Genomic DNA, 15,390 nt, shown 5'->3' with positions numbered 1-15,390 from the left:
CGAGCTAAAAACATTTGTTAACACACACACAGAAACTGATCTGAAGAACAGTGATTATTATCGGACTGCTTCCCTAGATTTTGTTCAGAAACAATTACTAAGATAGATACTCTTTTAAATACACTGGAAAAGGATGAGTACATAACTTTGGAGAACTGCAGTGTTTATTAGTCACTAATCCTAATCTAGGCAAGTGCTTTGGAATCCCTGAAGTGCATAAAGATGCACAGCACCCTCCATTTATTTTGATTATATCTATTAAACGTACAAAGACAGAGCGGATTTCCGAGTATGTGGATAGTGTTTTAAATCCGATAGTTCAACAGACACCTTACTATATTCAGGACTCTTGGCATTTTTTAAATGAAATATACAAGGCTAATTTAAATGTTAAAGACTGTGTTTTTGTTACTTTAGATGTGGTGTCCTTATACACTAATATACCTCACAAAGAAGGACTGCATTTTGTGAAAAAATTCTTGTTGAACCACACACGTCTAAGTCAAACTACTATTATGTTACTTGGGGTGTTAATAGACACTGTTTTATGTAACAATTTTTTCTATTTTAACAAGGTTGTTTATCAACAGGTAAAAGGTGTTGCTATGGGGTCTAAGATGGCCCCAGCGTATGCTAACCTTGTGCTCTCTATGTGGGAAGTGGACACTCTGATTAATCTACCAGGTTTTCAGTATACTCTCCTGTATCATTATTACATTGACGATATTTTTTTCATGTGGACTGGTACTTTGCCTGCTTTGAACACTTTTTTACAGACTTTAAATGACATCATTTCTTTTTTGGAGTTTGTCCGGTCAGGCATCTGGAGTACAGTCTCATTTTTGGACACTACTATTTCCCTGGACATTACTGCCAACAGAGTCACTTCTAATATCTACAGGAAGGACACTTATCAAAATAATTATCTTGACTTCACAAGTCAACACCCTTTCTATATGAAAAGGAATGTTTTAAGGGGCCAATTCATAAGACTTTCGAGACTAGTCAGTGAGGACTCTCTTTTTGTCAGTGAAATGCTTTCTTTGAGACCACTTTTTTTTACAGAAACACTACCCGCCTGACCTCATACATTCTGTGGCTGTGGAAGTTAGGGACAGACTCAGTAAATTCAAACCAGTTATTAGGTTTGGATTTACACCTAAACAAAATGCTTGTACTGTTTCACGAGAAAGGACTCTGTTTCCCTATTCCTATCTGCAGGGACATGAGAAACATTCGTGAAGCGATTTCCCGTAACTGGAACATTGTTACCAGTTCTCATAATCTCTCCTCAGTATTAGGTGAAGCCCCTCTTTTTTCTTACAAGCGTACTAAGACTATCAGGACTTTTTTGGAAAACAGGGACACTACATTTCTGCTTGTGGACATCAAACACATTACAGACCCTGCTGACATGTTTGAATGTGGGAAGTGTGTTTGTTGTAAATATGTTTTAAAGCACCCTATGTATACATTTAAACATAACAGTTACACAGTCACTTTTCACCACCACTATGACTGTAAATCATCTAATTTAGTTCATGCAACGGCCTGTGCTTTTTGTGACTCATTTTAAGTTGGGAAAACAAGTAGAAAACTATCGGACAGGATTAAAGAGCATTACACAGCCATTAGAGGACAGGATCCGAGAAATGCCTTAGCAAGACATTCTGCTGCCTGTCTTAACTTTGGCAAGTTTATTTTCTTTGTCGTGGAACAAGTGGATATGTTTTTTGGAGACACCACCGCCTTTGGAGCTTCGGTCCATATTCTTGAGCCGAAAGGTGTGGAATGAGTTATAGCCTGGTAGCGCATGGTTGCTTTCTGCTGCTTTAAACCAGGTCTCTGTTACAGCACAAATGTTGATGATCTCCATTTTGAGGAGTGCTTCGAGTGAGTGCATATTAAGATTTAGACTTGGCGTTGAGCAGCATAACTCTCAGATTGCGTTTATTTATAGCTGTTACTGTGGTAATTTGGTCTTTGGAACACTTCCTAAAAAAGGCACTATAGGGGTAGCAAGAGTCTTAGCCAGCACCCAGAAACTCAGGTGTGACAGATGCAGGCCATCTCTGGCATAGCATTGAGGTCTGTCAGTCATCATCCCAAGCAGACAGATACCGGATCCTCTTAGAATGACACCAGAAACTGAATCAGTTGTTGAAGTCAAATATTTTTTTTTGTACTGCAGTGTCATTCTGGGCGATGGTAGGATGCTGCTCAGTGCTAGGGTCATACCTGCCTGAGCCACATAATCCAAGGGTTCCACCATGCCTCTTTTCATGTAGTCCAGGGAGGTGCATCTCAGGTCATTCACACCCACGTGGACAATGGCAGAGTCATACTCGTACTTGTTGTGGAGTGACCTGAGTGCATGTGTTATGTGTCTGATGCTGGCACCTGGTTGACAGCTGACTGTTACCTTCTCTTTATTGAACCTAATGAGGGTGACATCAGTATGTCACTATTGAGTCACCTATGATTATTGTATTGGGCAAGCTGTTTTGTCTTAGTGGCTTAGGTTGAGGGTCACAATGTGTAGGTGAGCTGTGTGTCTTGTGGGTTTGTGCTGTATTGTGGCGGTCGAGTGCATTTCTGCATTGGAGGTCTCTGCTGTTTGGGTAGATTTCTGTTGAAAGCCTCCACAAAGGTGGGTGTTTGGTTTGTGTTTTTATGTGAGGACTGTGTTTCATGTGGTGTGGTGCAGGTTTTGACCTTCTCTTGACCAGCTATTGGCTTGGAGACTGCATGGCTTCCACTTTGGAGATAAAGTGCATCTCTCACAAATCTGAGTGTTGGGAGATAAGAGGAGATGGTTGTCTGTGTAGATGAGGCTATTGCTACACTGCTTCAGAATTGCTAAGTTCATCAGGTTAATAGGCAAAAGCACAGGGAACTGACCTTTAGACATGCTAGTGGGGGATGGTTATTACTAAGTACTGGAGCTGTTTCCTTATAGGACGTCTAGTGCTGATAGCACTTGTGTGCTACAAAATGCCTGATGAAGTGCTAGGTGAATAAGCTAAAGTGCAATAGAGAAGAGAACTAGTCATCTCTAAGGGAAAAATTGAAGAGCAGACTTTCTGGCACTAGCAGTAGTTTACCCCAGCTTAGCAGCACTGCACGCAAACACGGGCTTTTAAACCAGAAAGTTGAAAGGGATAGAAAAACTTCCCAAATGGACAATAAACTACAATTTCAGAGTCAGAAACCACTGTGGTGGATAGGCTACCTTGTGTTTACCACTCCCACTGATAAGCTGGAAGGCTTCCTTCTAACACAGAAAGGTCTGAGGAACTCAAACTTGCAAAAAGTCCTAAATACAGCAGATCTGTATCTGGACTACTCTAGTAATATCTGTAGCCTTTGATCCTAGAATTCCTTAAAATTCTTATATTTACTTTGATTTTAAACTGTTAAAGGCAGTAAAAGTGCACATCCTTGTATTTTAATTATACCCGTGTATTTTTTTTTATTATTATTTGAGCATGATTGTGGACTGGACTCAGAAGCCCATTTTCAGCACAGATCAATTACAGAGACAAAACAGACACTAAAAGAGAATAAAATGCATAAATAGTGTGTGCGTGTTTTTCACATGCATAATGTACACAGACACTGTCCTGTGCTTTGTTGTAGTGACTTAATCAAAAAAATTACACTGATGCATTTTATTGGATCATTGCAGTATAATTGAGTAGGAATGGAGGGTTCACACCTTTCACCAAGGATGATGCCAGAATAGAAACAAAAAATGATTGACTTCAACAATTGGCTTAGCGTCTGGTGTTAGTTCAAGGGGATCCAGTATCTGTCAGCCTAGGAAGACATGGTCGACAGGCCACACTGCTTTTCCAGAGATGGTCTGCACCTATTTCCTCTAGGCTTTTGGATACTGGCAAAGGTATTAGCCAACTCTGTTCTGCCTTTTTTAGACAGTGTCAAAATAACCAACTTTACAACATAACAAAATCCTCTTTAGATAAACTGAAGGTTCCGTTGCTAAATGCTAGGAGTCTAAACAACAAACTGCACTCCCTGGAAGCACTCCTCAATTTGGAAGATGCTGACATCTGTGCAGTCACGAAAACATGGTTCAAAGGTGTGGAAAGAACTCTGGACATGCAGAGCTACACTGCCTTTCATACTTTCAGACCACAAACTTAGAGTGAAAGAACCAAAGGAGGGTGTGTGTGTCCATCTTCATTAAGGATAATTGCACCTCAAGACTGGTCAAACAGTATGAAACTCTTGAGATACTCCATGTCCAATTAACTATAGGCAAAGACCCCTACCACATCATAGCTAGCTAAAGGTACCCCACCATGAAACAGGAAAAGCTTACCTCTTACATCGACTTACTGCAGTTGCTTGCCATACAGCCCAAAACCTTTCTCATTTGTGATTTTAATTATCGTACCGACTGGAAACATACATGACCACAAACATACTGGCCCAGAGGTTCTTGGACTTTCCATGTGATGTCCTCCCTGGTAAGTTCAGACTATAAATCAGTCTCATTCTATGTAATTATGGGATCAGATACCCCATCAAGCTCAAAAAAGTTAAGAATTTTTCAAAGACAAACTACCTCCTGCTAAGTGATGGTATAAGAAGTTTCAAAGCTTTCCTTGAACACAGATAACATGGACTCCTCTGGAGAGGTATACACCAATGTCCTGTATAACCACTTAAGCAGCTGTATAGAATTGGCTGTATCTGACCGGATTAAAACCAGGTCTTGCTGAAAAAACAAGCCACCCTGGCAGACCCCTAGTATAAAAAGGGTATACAACAAGAGAAATTAATTTCCAAGAACAAGGAGGAACTGGCTCAGCAGAGGAAGAAATCCCTCTCTAGTTTAAACAAACAAATTAGAGATCTTATCAAATCTTCCAAAGCTAATTACAAAGAAATAGCCTCCCTAGCTAAGGTTAAATCACAAGACATTATTTAACTACATCTGAAATCTAAAATGGATTACCCAACTATGCATTGAACTAGCTGTGGATGACACCACCCATATTAATTGGAGGTAATTGCCAACCTGCTAGTTGACAGATTTGGAGCAAACTTCACTCCCCTTCCCCACCTATTGTCTCAAGAGAGCAGGTGCTCTCCAAGGCCAAAATCATGACAACAGTGGGACCAGACAACATCCCAAGTTGCCTTTCAAACAACTTAAAACATGACCTAGCAGTCCCATTTGGATCACTGTTTAACCACAGCCTGTAAACTGGCTATGTTCCAGCGGAATGGCAAACAGCAACAGTAGTCCCTCCGTACAAAGGGGGACCATCAGCCAACCCTGGGAATTACAGGCTTATAAGCTTGACTACCCTCATCTGCAAGGCCATGGAAAGAATTATTATGGACCTTGTTAACAAGAACATAGGTTATCTCCAAACTCTGGACCCAACCCTGTTTGGATTCTTTAATGGTAGGTCATGCTTGTTTAACGTGGTTGACTTCTTCAAGATAGTAAGCAAGGTCCTGGACAAGGGAAAGACTGTACATACTGCCTCTCTTGACCTAGCCTAGGCTTTTGACACAGTCCCCTACTCGGGTATTATAGAGAAACTCTCTCCCAATTGGGAATTAACCCCTACATTACCAGATGAGTAGTCAACTGTCTCACTGACAGGACACATACTAGATAGACCAGTCACCAGTGACGTACCACAGGGTCTGTGCTTTTCTGAATTTATTTCTCAGATGTCCAGGCAAACTTAGATGGACTGTGGCTATCCAAGTTTGGTGATTGCAAATTTGGAGCAATAAGCGAGTCCCCCAAACAATGTTAATATACTTTGACAGGGTTAATGCAGACAAACGATTGGTGCCAAAGCCAAGGATTTAAGCCAAATGCAAATAAATGCATCATTATTCCATTTAAAAAAGCTGACATCCCTGCTAATTGCATTATAAATAGCAATCCCATAAGTGAAACCCACTGGTATGTGATCTTGGTATTCAGTTTGATAGCAACCTGAACTTTGACCACCGTATGTCCACAGTAACAAGAAAGTCCTTCTCTGTGGCACATCTTATAACTAAGGGCATCACAGCTTGATCTAAGGATGTTGTAATTCTATTATACTCAGCCCTCATCAAACCAATAATGGAGTACAATGCTCCCTTTTGCCTGTACCTCACCAGACACCTGCAAAGGTTGGAGAGACCACAGAAGTTTCTTACCAAGATATTACAGGGTGCACAAAAGTCGTATATGAAATCCCGGTCACTGTATTCTGTCTCCTACAGGTTGCTAAGGGGTGACCTTTCCCTGGCTTACAGGGATGTCTTTGACCTAGCCCTGATGGGAATGCTACACATTCGTAAATCAAACTGGATGAGGGTCACTTGCTCCTGGGATCTTAACCTAGCTTCTGACATGAACAGGTCATGCTGGAAAGACCATTACATCTCCCAGAGACTGCCACTTCTCTGGAAAAAGCTTCCAATTCACATGAAACAGAGTACCTCCCTGACCCTCTTCAAATGCAACCTAGATCCAATGGGTAGGTGACTGCAAATTCACTCCAGCATGGTGCCCATGTCGCTGCTGGACAAAAAGTCATTAACTGCCATAGGCCTTTACAGACAAGTCAGGAAAAATATGGCTAGTCTTGTAAAGGCTCTACACCCATTAGCCTAGTATCTTTCTATGAATTTACAAACTTTTCAGTTTTGCTTTTTTGTTTTTTACATCATTTTGATGCACCTTAACTGGACAAGTATGAAATGTAGTAACAGAGGGTTAACTAGTCAGTTTAAGATGAGATCTTGGGGGCTGCAAGGCCATACATTTGTAAATGCTGTGTGGTGCAGTTTAAAGATTTTTCCAATATTTTTATCCAGTGATCATCTGAGCAAAAGCCATGAGAAAGGATAGAAATTGTCTTATTTTTTTCTTTCAAGGAAGAGTTAATGTTCTTTCTAACAATGTAGCACTTCACAGTAAGCGAAGAAGACAAATGTTTGTGAGGATATTAAAGCATATCTGATGGTAGTGCCTACCTCCGTACCCTTGGCTTCTTGTATTGTTCTGGTTTTAGATGGGATGATGGCACAGATGACTGTAATCATATGTCAGGTGGTTGCTGTTAAGGTTATGTAAAGCATGCTTCCCCAGTCCTAATGGTTGCTATCTGTGAACAACCGCGATGTCAGACTGGGACAAAACTGAAAAGAACATAGCAATGTATTTCAATCAGAAGATGTTCATCTATGTTTGCATTTGTTGTTTGATTATCAAGAAGGTGAAAAAAATAAAGATCATACTAGTATTCCAACTTATTGCTCCTAAACTATAGAGCTCCCCCAGAAAAGGTATATTGATCTTCTATGCACACCTTTGAAGTTTATGAGGAAAATAAGGTGACCACATTATCCTCAGCCTTCAAATAAGCCATAATGACCTTTTTTTGCAAATTGCTAAGATATGAGAGGAACATTAATAAAGAAATAATGACCACACTGTCTAGAGCTCCCCATAAGCTACAGCAATCATCTGTGTACACTTTGAAGAATGATTGTGAGGAACTTTAAAGAAGTAATGACCACACCATCCCAAGCCCTCACACATGCTGCAGTGACATTCTATGCATACCTCTGAGCAGTTCTGGTTTTAGAATAGATGAGATTCAGAGCAGATCCCACAACTAATTATTTGCCAAGATTCACTTACACAGACTGAGATGTAGGGGCCAGCAGGCCCCAAAATACCCTGAGGATCTGGCAGTTCTGTGATATATTATTGCCTTAATTTTGAAGGATAATGACTTGCTGTTTGTTATTGTGTGTAAAAGTTAATGTGTGTATCCACTGATAAAAATCTGTGATATTGTTTATACTACAGACACACAGTGTCCCTGAAAGCCAGGTCTGTCATGAGGTATACCAATGTTTTCTACTCAAGCACACACTGTCTCTGACAAGCCATGTATGTGTACCACAAAATGCAGACACGCAAGCATACATACACACAGCACTCTTAACTACATGCAATTGGAGGTTTGAGAATTCACCTACATTGCGTCTTTGGGATGTTGAAGAAACCAGAGCACATAGTTAAACTCAAAAAGTAAATAAGGAGGAGATGCAGATTCTACACAAAAGAAGCCATAGAGGAACATGAGGCTGTAGATATTCCCAAGTTTAATTTTAAAACTTTTTCCCAAATTTTTTTGACCAAATGATGGCCTGAGCAAAAACAGCTAAGAAAATCTACACTAACTCTTCAACCTTTTCCTCTAAACTTTCAACACGCCCAAGCTGGAGTAGACTGCATTGCAGCAACTAGGAGGAAATGATTGAATTAAGCCAGGGGTTTGGGGAATGTTGGGCTTTTCCCAACCTTTTTATCTAGAGGTGGTCTTAATAAAAATCAGAACTAAGGAAAGAAATTCAGTTTTATTCTTTTCTTTAAAGGAAAAAACATAAGTTGTGTCCAGAGTTTAAAGTTCAAGGCTGTCACAACATTAGTTCATAATAAATATAGAAGACACATTTTTGAGATCAGAATACATAAATCATATATGGGAATAGTAACTCCCCCCCCCCCCCCAAAAAAAAAAAATATTTGTCCACCTACCATGTTACCTCCCTGGTGTTATCCGGGATGAAAGGGAAAATGGCAGCAGTTATATATTTCAAGTTGCTGCTATCATACATATATACAAAGCATACTGCCTTACACCTACCCTCCAAAAATAGCTCCCAGTATACTTAGGTGTAATACCTTATTATTAAGAAACTGACAAAGAAATCATAATCGCAATCATCATCATCTTTCGGCTGTTCCCGTTAGGGGTCACCACAGTGGATCATCTCTTTCCATTTCTTCCTATCCTCTGCATATTGCTCTGTCACACCAACTGCCTGCATGTCCTCTCTCACCACGTCCATGTTTTTCAATCTGTTACTCCTAGGCAGTGCATTGCCCCTAGATGAGCTTATAGCGACCATTTCTGCAAACCTCTGAGGTTTGATTGTGAGAAAAGTTAAAGAATGAATGGCCACACTTTCCTCAGCCCCCATCCACACTGTATCAGCCTTTTATGCACACATCTGAAGTTTAATTGCATGCAAATTAAAGTAAATAATGACCATAAACAAGCTGTAGGGATGTCTTATGCATTTCTGAGTATGGACAGCTTTGGACTGGGGTGGAGGAGGTCAGAGTTTCAGGACGGGGTCTTTTTCTTGGTCTCTCTGAGAAAATTATTATACAGCTGGTGAGTGATTGGACCACTAGGCCAACGGAAGTTCTGAGGGTGTAGATGATCTGTGATGTGTCTTATGCCTTAGTTTTTTAAAAGATAATTACTTGTTTACTCCCATTTTAACTGCTACCTACAACAATTATTTACATGACTCTAATGTTGTGATACAGTCAGTGGTAATGTTTTGTTCACATACTAAAATAAGCTGACAAGCCAGGTGTCACAAGATGCAGAAATATTTTTATACAAGCATGCACTTTGCACCCAAAGAAGTTAGGTCTGTCCCAAAATATGCATGCACAGAAACAGTCATACTGCATCTGTTCATCCTTCTAGGGCTGTTCAGTGACAACCCACTCCTTTAGTGACCCCCAGGAACAGTCACTGCTATCCTCAGGGTTTACTAGGCAAATAAAATAAGAAAGTACATTGCCAGGCCTTTTGTCTTTATCACATACACACCATATTAGCACCTGCATACTATTTATAGAGCTATCAGTCCAGCTGCCACATATCTTACAGTACCCAGAGAAAATGCAAGCAAACACTGCAGGTCATGCAGATTCTGCATAGAAGGCACTCCAGCCAAGAAATGAACCAGCAAATTTCTTACTTCAAGGCTATAAGGTTACTCACTTGCACCACTGTGCCACCCTGTATAATAACCTAGAAACAAATAGGAGAAATGCCAGTTCATCTGCAGCAGAACTTTAGGATGTAAGAGGAAACCAGAGCACCTGGATAAAACTCACTAAGAGACGGGGAGGATGTGCAGAATCCACATGGAGGAAACCACAGCCAAGACCTTAACTAGATAAACAGGCACTTTGACATGGCGGCACTAATGACTGCCCCACCATGCCAATGGTCACTTGCTTTCACATGCATTGTGCCAGGATCACAAAAAGTAGCCAGTTATTGCCAGGGTCACCAAAAGATAGCCAGTTGTTGAATACATATCTGAAGTCAGTTTGAGAGGGAAAGTGAAAGAAGTTATTTTCAGATGTTAATTTTAGATGTACTACACTGTCCCTGTATGTATTAACACACACACACATGCATAATTCACAGGAGTGATATTTTACAGTGATTTCAGCAATGTACAATAAATTAGGCGACCCTACTCCTGCCAGGCCAGATTGTATACTAACTGTGATTAACAGCAGCATGTTGTCATATTATCCACAGACTGCCATCACCACCAATTATAGCTACATTTTTTACTGTGTATACCTCAGATGTCTGTAATTAAAACAAAAGTACTGGACACATTAATTTATTTTATACAAACACACAGTAGTCAGCAATAGTATCATCCCCACACTTGCATAAATTAGAGCAGTGATCATTTTACATCAATTTCAGTAAAATTCAACGCATTAGGGGGCACTTCTGCAGGCCATTTTTTTTTTCTGGAGTGCTGCTGCATCCTTACTTCTATTGCACTATTGTCCTCAGCAATTTTATATAGGAGGTGTGTGTGACCTTAGACAATTTCAGCTGGGGCATAGCCGTCCCAGGGAGGTTATTGGGTGGGGGCCATGTGATATGCAGATTGTTTTGTACCATGCTGTTCTAACATTATCTATTAGATATATGTTTTATTTCAATTGCCAAGGGATAATTCTGTAAACTGTCACTCTGGGATGGTATGTAATATACTTTTAATTTGTGTTCCTATATCTGGCACTGCATAATTAGTAAAGAAGTAAGGCAGCTCTAGAGTGTGATGAGTTTGATTTTCATCCAGTCCATTTGAAATTTGCTTATCAAATTTGAGACTGTGGTACAGCAGAAGGCAGGAATGGTACTATTGGTAAAGATGTAATAAAGTAAAAGAAAACTATGCATCTTGTTGGGTCAAGGAAATGCAACTGACAATCTGATTCCATGTCATATAGCATTGAGCATGTGCATTCAACAGCTTTTTTTTTTTTTTTGTTTCTTATTACAGGTACTGGTTATGACTATGTTCGGGAGTTTAAGCGAAGCACTGGAGTGTGGCATCACACAAAGACTATTAGTACTACAGATCTCCGGCGCACAGGATGTGCTGGCTTGCGCATTGCAAATTGTAAACTATTCCGACTACAGCTGGTGCAGGGCCTCTTCAGACGACGCTGATGATTGGACTGTTCAGCATAAGTGGATTGCTGACATAAAGGTCCCAGCACAGAATGATGTACCACCACACAGCTTCATATGAAAAAAGTAGTAGACAGTGCAGCTAATATTTATACTCTGTGATATGCTTGGGGGTATGGAAATAGTTGCAGTCTATCATCCTTAAAAGGGGCTTCAGCATACATTTAAGGAGAAGATTATTTTAATAGGATTGGAAATGTCATTTTTTATGTTACATTAATTTGTACTTTTTGAAAGCATACCTGGGGAGAGAGGGTTCATTTAATGAATGTTATCCTACTGTAAACTGTTTTAAGGTGCTTAATATGGGGATCCATAATATACTCTTTAACATTTTACTAAGAGAGAAAATTATATCATAAGAGTGCCACATTAGAAGTTCTATTTAATAATGACAGAACGAAATGTAGCAGTGCATGTTATGTTGAAAATGTTATAGCAAGACCTCTCACATAAGATCAGAGGGCAGTGAATTTTCATGTAATGTTTCCCTTCAGGCACAGTAGGATAGTTTATATGTCCGTAATTTCAGCACATTGCATATAAATGACAATTGTAACAGTGTTTGTAAATTTTTAATATATATGTTCACGTAGATTACTCCTCATTAAGGAATAGATATATGCATATAGCAGCCAGCTGCAGGCTCTGAAAAAGCCAGTGATAGAATCATGCAAGCCAATTCTACAGTTTGCACATATAAAGTAACAAAATACAGTAGGCTAACAAATGGATGAATTGTATAAACTCACAGGTTACACTATACACTTGGTGGTTCAAAAATATTTTTTAGAGGAAAGGGTAGAGAATGATCATTATTGAAATGGTAGAAATTATTTACAGGAAATATGAAAACACTAAAAGGGATATTCATGAATGTAGTATTCAGCTGTGTGGACTGCTTTGCGAAAAGGTCTTAGAAAAGAGTCGACAACAATTATAATGAAGATCCACATCGTTAAGCATAATTCTCAGATCTGAGAATTATAGAATGTGCTGTGGAGTTGTAACCAAATTATGTGGCTACAAGAGCAGACTTATTACACCTAACACACTATTGAGGGGACAGATAGCCCCCTTAAACTGATATGGCATGTGGTACCCCGAAGCCTGAGTAATAATATCAGAAGAAAACTGTAAACAATGTATTTTTACAGCAACTAATGAATATGCAAGTATAGAGCACATTGAAAGGTAATTTGGATTTCAGCTGAGAAATATTCTTTTGCCGAGGAGTTAAAATATTTATATACCCCTTAAGCAGTGCTGTGTGTACCTCTTCATCTTCATGGCAAGCTTATCCTAGCTGCAGCAGGGTTTACAAAGAGGTTTGCCTTGGTTTTCTGTAGTGCCTTTTCTAGTAAACACTAAATTGCATGCAGGAAAGTGGTTCTCAGACCGACATTCTCAGTCTGTTATTCTGGTAAAGATAATTTGCAGTTTCTTTTTGTTTTGATAAGGGACTCACAGTTCTCATTAACCATTGGCACAGTCAGATGCCTTGTTCTGCTGACATAATTTTGATGTAGCTTTAGGTGTTTACCATGTGCGCATGAAGTCCACCAACATTTATTTTTCCATGTCTGTACTCAAGCCCCTCTGTATTACTGTACTGTCTGACATAACTCCATATTCTTAATGTTGTTTCATGTCTGCACACAAGCCCCTCTGTATTACTGTACTGTCTGACATCACTCCATATCCTGAATATTGTTTCATGTCTACACACAAGCCCCTCTATTGTTAGTGTACTGTTACTGTCTGACATCACTCCGTATCCTGAACATTGTTGTTTGCAAACAAGCCCCTCTATATTACTGTACTGTCATGACGCCATATACTGAAGACTGTTATGTGTATACATACGTACGAGCTCCTCTGTATAACTGTACTTGGTGATATCACTCCATCTCGTTTACCCCTCTTAATGCCTCTTGTGTTCCCTTACTCTGTATACCTGTCTGTCACTAGAAGGCTGTAGTTTTGGACTTTGAGGAGCCAGTCAAATAAGTGCCATGGACATGGAGTGCATACTTGGTATAGTTGTATGGCATATTTGGATCATTTTCACCTTGGAAAGCAGTGCAATAAAAGTGTGCAGTAAGTGCATGTTGCCAGTCCCTCAGTGCATAATCTCCATTGCACATGCGGTTTACCTCTGTATAACCAAACACACAGCATTCAAACCCATAAATGTTCCAATTTGTAAGCGAATTCTGGCATGTCGAATGGTTGGAATGTCACAAAAAACACCGAATGTGACATTTCCGTTCCCTCTACATCCAAAATAAGTGCTAACATGGGTCAAAAATGTGGATTCGACCATCCACCCATCGGCCATACGGAGGCAAACTGCACATGCTACCTGTTGATCTCAGTGAAGTTTTACCACATACAACAAATGTGAAACAGGACCCCAGTACAGGACTGCATACATTATTTATGAATAAGGGGCCATTTATTTGGCTGTTTTTTAAAATGTTTCATGTAAAATACTCTCAGAGAACCATTTTACCATGTTGTTGCAGAAAGTTACTTGATAACCTAACCTTTCCAGATTTAAAATAGTTTGCATCATACAACATCTAGTGTAGGACCCTGCACATTTGCAAATAAACTATTACTGTGTATGCAGTGCCTCACCTGTATTTTTTCAAATTCCTTATCCCAGTTATATCCACATGTGTAGTTTATACACGTATATGAATCTGCTGTGAAACATCAGAGCACACCTAGTTGATCTCAACATCAGCATTTAATAAAGTACTGAAACTATATATACATCATTGAAAGCAGTAAATCTTAAATGTGAAAAATATTGACCATACAGCATCAAAATGAAATTTAAAGTACTTCATTATCATATGCCTGCCATTTGAAAATCACATCTAAGTAAATTTACAAACTTTGTACAGTAATTAATTTCTTTAGTTGGGACAAGCCTCCCCTACCCACTGTAGTTCTACTTTTTTATTCAATTCTGAAGTCATACACTGACAGAGAAAACAGACACTTGTTTCATAGGAGAACCAGTGTGTGTATGTGTGTGTGTGTGTATATATATATATATATATATATATGTGTATATATATATATATATATATATATATATATATATATATATATATATATATATTCATTGGTTTGAGAGGAAAAGATGATAAAAGTAAGTAGGGGCATCAAACTACCCTAGGTGTGGCATCTTTTTATATTGGTTAAGTGCAGCTGACAGAAACTTCAAAAGAAATTAGATCAGGCAAGGTCGGTAATGCAAGATGGACTTACTTTGCTTGTGGCATTGATAAAATGCCGATGATTGATTTTAACAGCAAAAATAAAAAAAATCAGATGTGTTAAGAAACTGAATAATGTTTAATTAAGGTGTACAGGTTAGAATGAATAAACAGAAAATTAAAACATGTATGTGATGTTTATTCAGGTGGAATACAGTTTTTTACCTGAACTTAATATGTTAGAAATATATTTTGGTAGATACAAAAAAAAATGCTAGAAGAAATGAATAATGTGCTGCATAAGATTTGTGGTATTCCACATCTCTAACAAGTGCAAAATGTCCTTGCAAGCAAACTCAAATTGTTATTTAAGGATGGACCATGACTGGCAAGTAAATTAAAATGAGTTCATTTGAATTGACTTTTGGGTCCCTTAGTATGATTAAGTCATATTGTAAGGATATTGCAAGCTGTTGAGGGCTTGAACATGTGCTCACTGGGCTCAGACAGGAACATGGTGATTCAATTGTTTTAACTTCTTCAGATGTTTCAGGATTTTAATACCATGGCAGAAATGGATCCCATTCTTAAGCCAAGGCATAGTTATATTATTAAAATCAGTAGTGTTTGTCAATGTCTGCCAAGAGTGCTTTTGTTAGCATCTGCAAGTTACCCAAAATTGTCACTCTCCATATTTTTAATGGGGTTAGTTTATTAGTAGCATATTTAAATTGCTTAGGAATAACCGAAATGCTACTACTGCTGGAACTGTACGATTGCTTTTG

At 39.0% G+C, this 15,390-nt stretch overlaps 1 protein-coding gene across 2 annotated transcripts in view; it reads left to right on the top strand.

The window, feature by feature from the left end:
• GAN (gigaxonin) overlaps nucleotides 1–15,026 on the top strand; it is a 1,111,762-nt gene extending 1,096,736 nt beyond the window's left edge. For both annotated transcript variants that reach the window (XM_044081792.1, XM_044081791.1), the window contains exon 11: nucleotides 11,182–15,026. In XM_044081792.1, coding sequence (XP_043937727.1) covers nucleotides 11,182–11,351 — 170 coding nt within the window. In that variant the 3' untranslated portion in view covers nucleotides 11,352–15,026. The remainder of the gene's footprint in view (nucleotides 1–11,181) is intronic.
• Nucleotides 15,027–15,390: the final 364 nt, after the last annotated feature.

This window comes from Protopterus annectens, chromosome 8.part1 (assembly GCF_019279795.1).
Source record: "Protopterus annectens isolate FY-2018-M chromosome 8.part1, PAN1.0, whole genome shotgun sequence".
Taxonomy (NCBI): domain Eukaryota; kingdom Metazoa; phylum Chordata; order Ceratodontiformes; family Protopteridae; genus Protopterus; species Protopterus annectens.
Note: the sequence above shows the minus strand (reverse complement) of the source record. Positions and strands in the feature narration are given on the sequence as shown.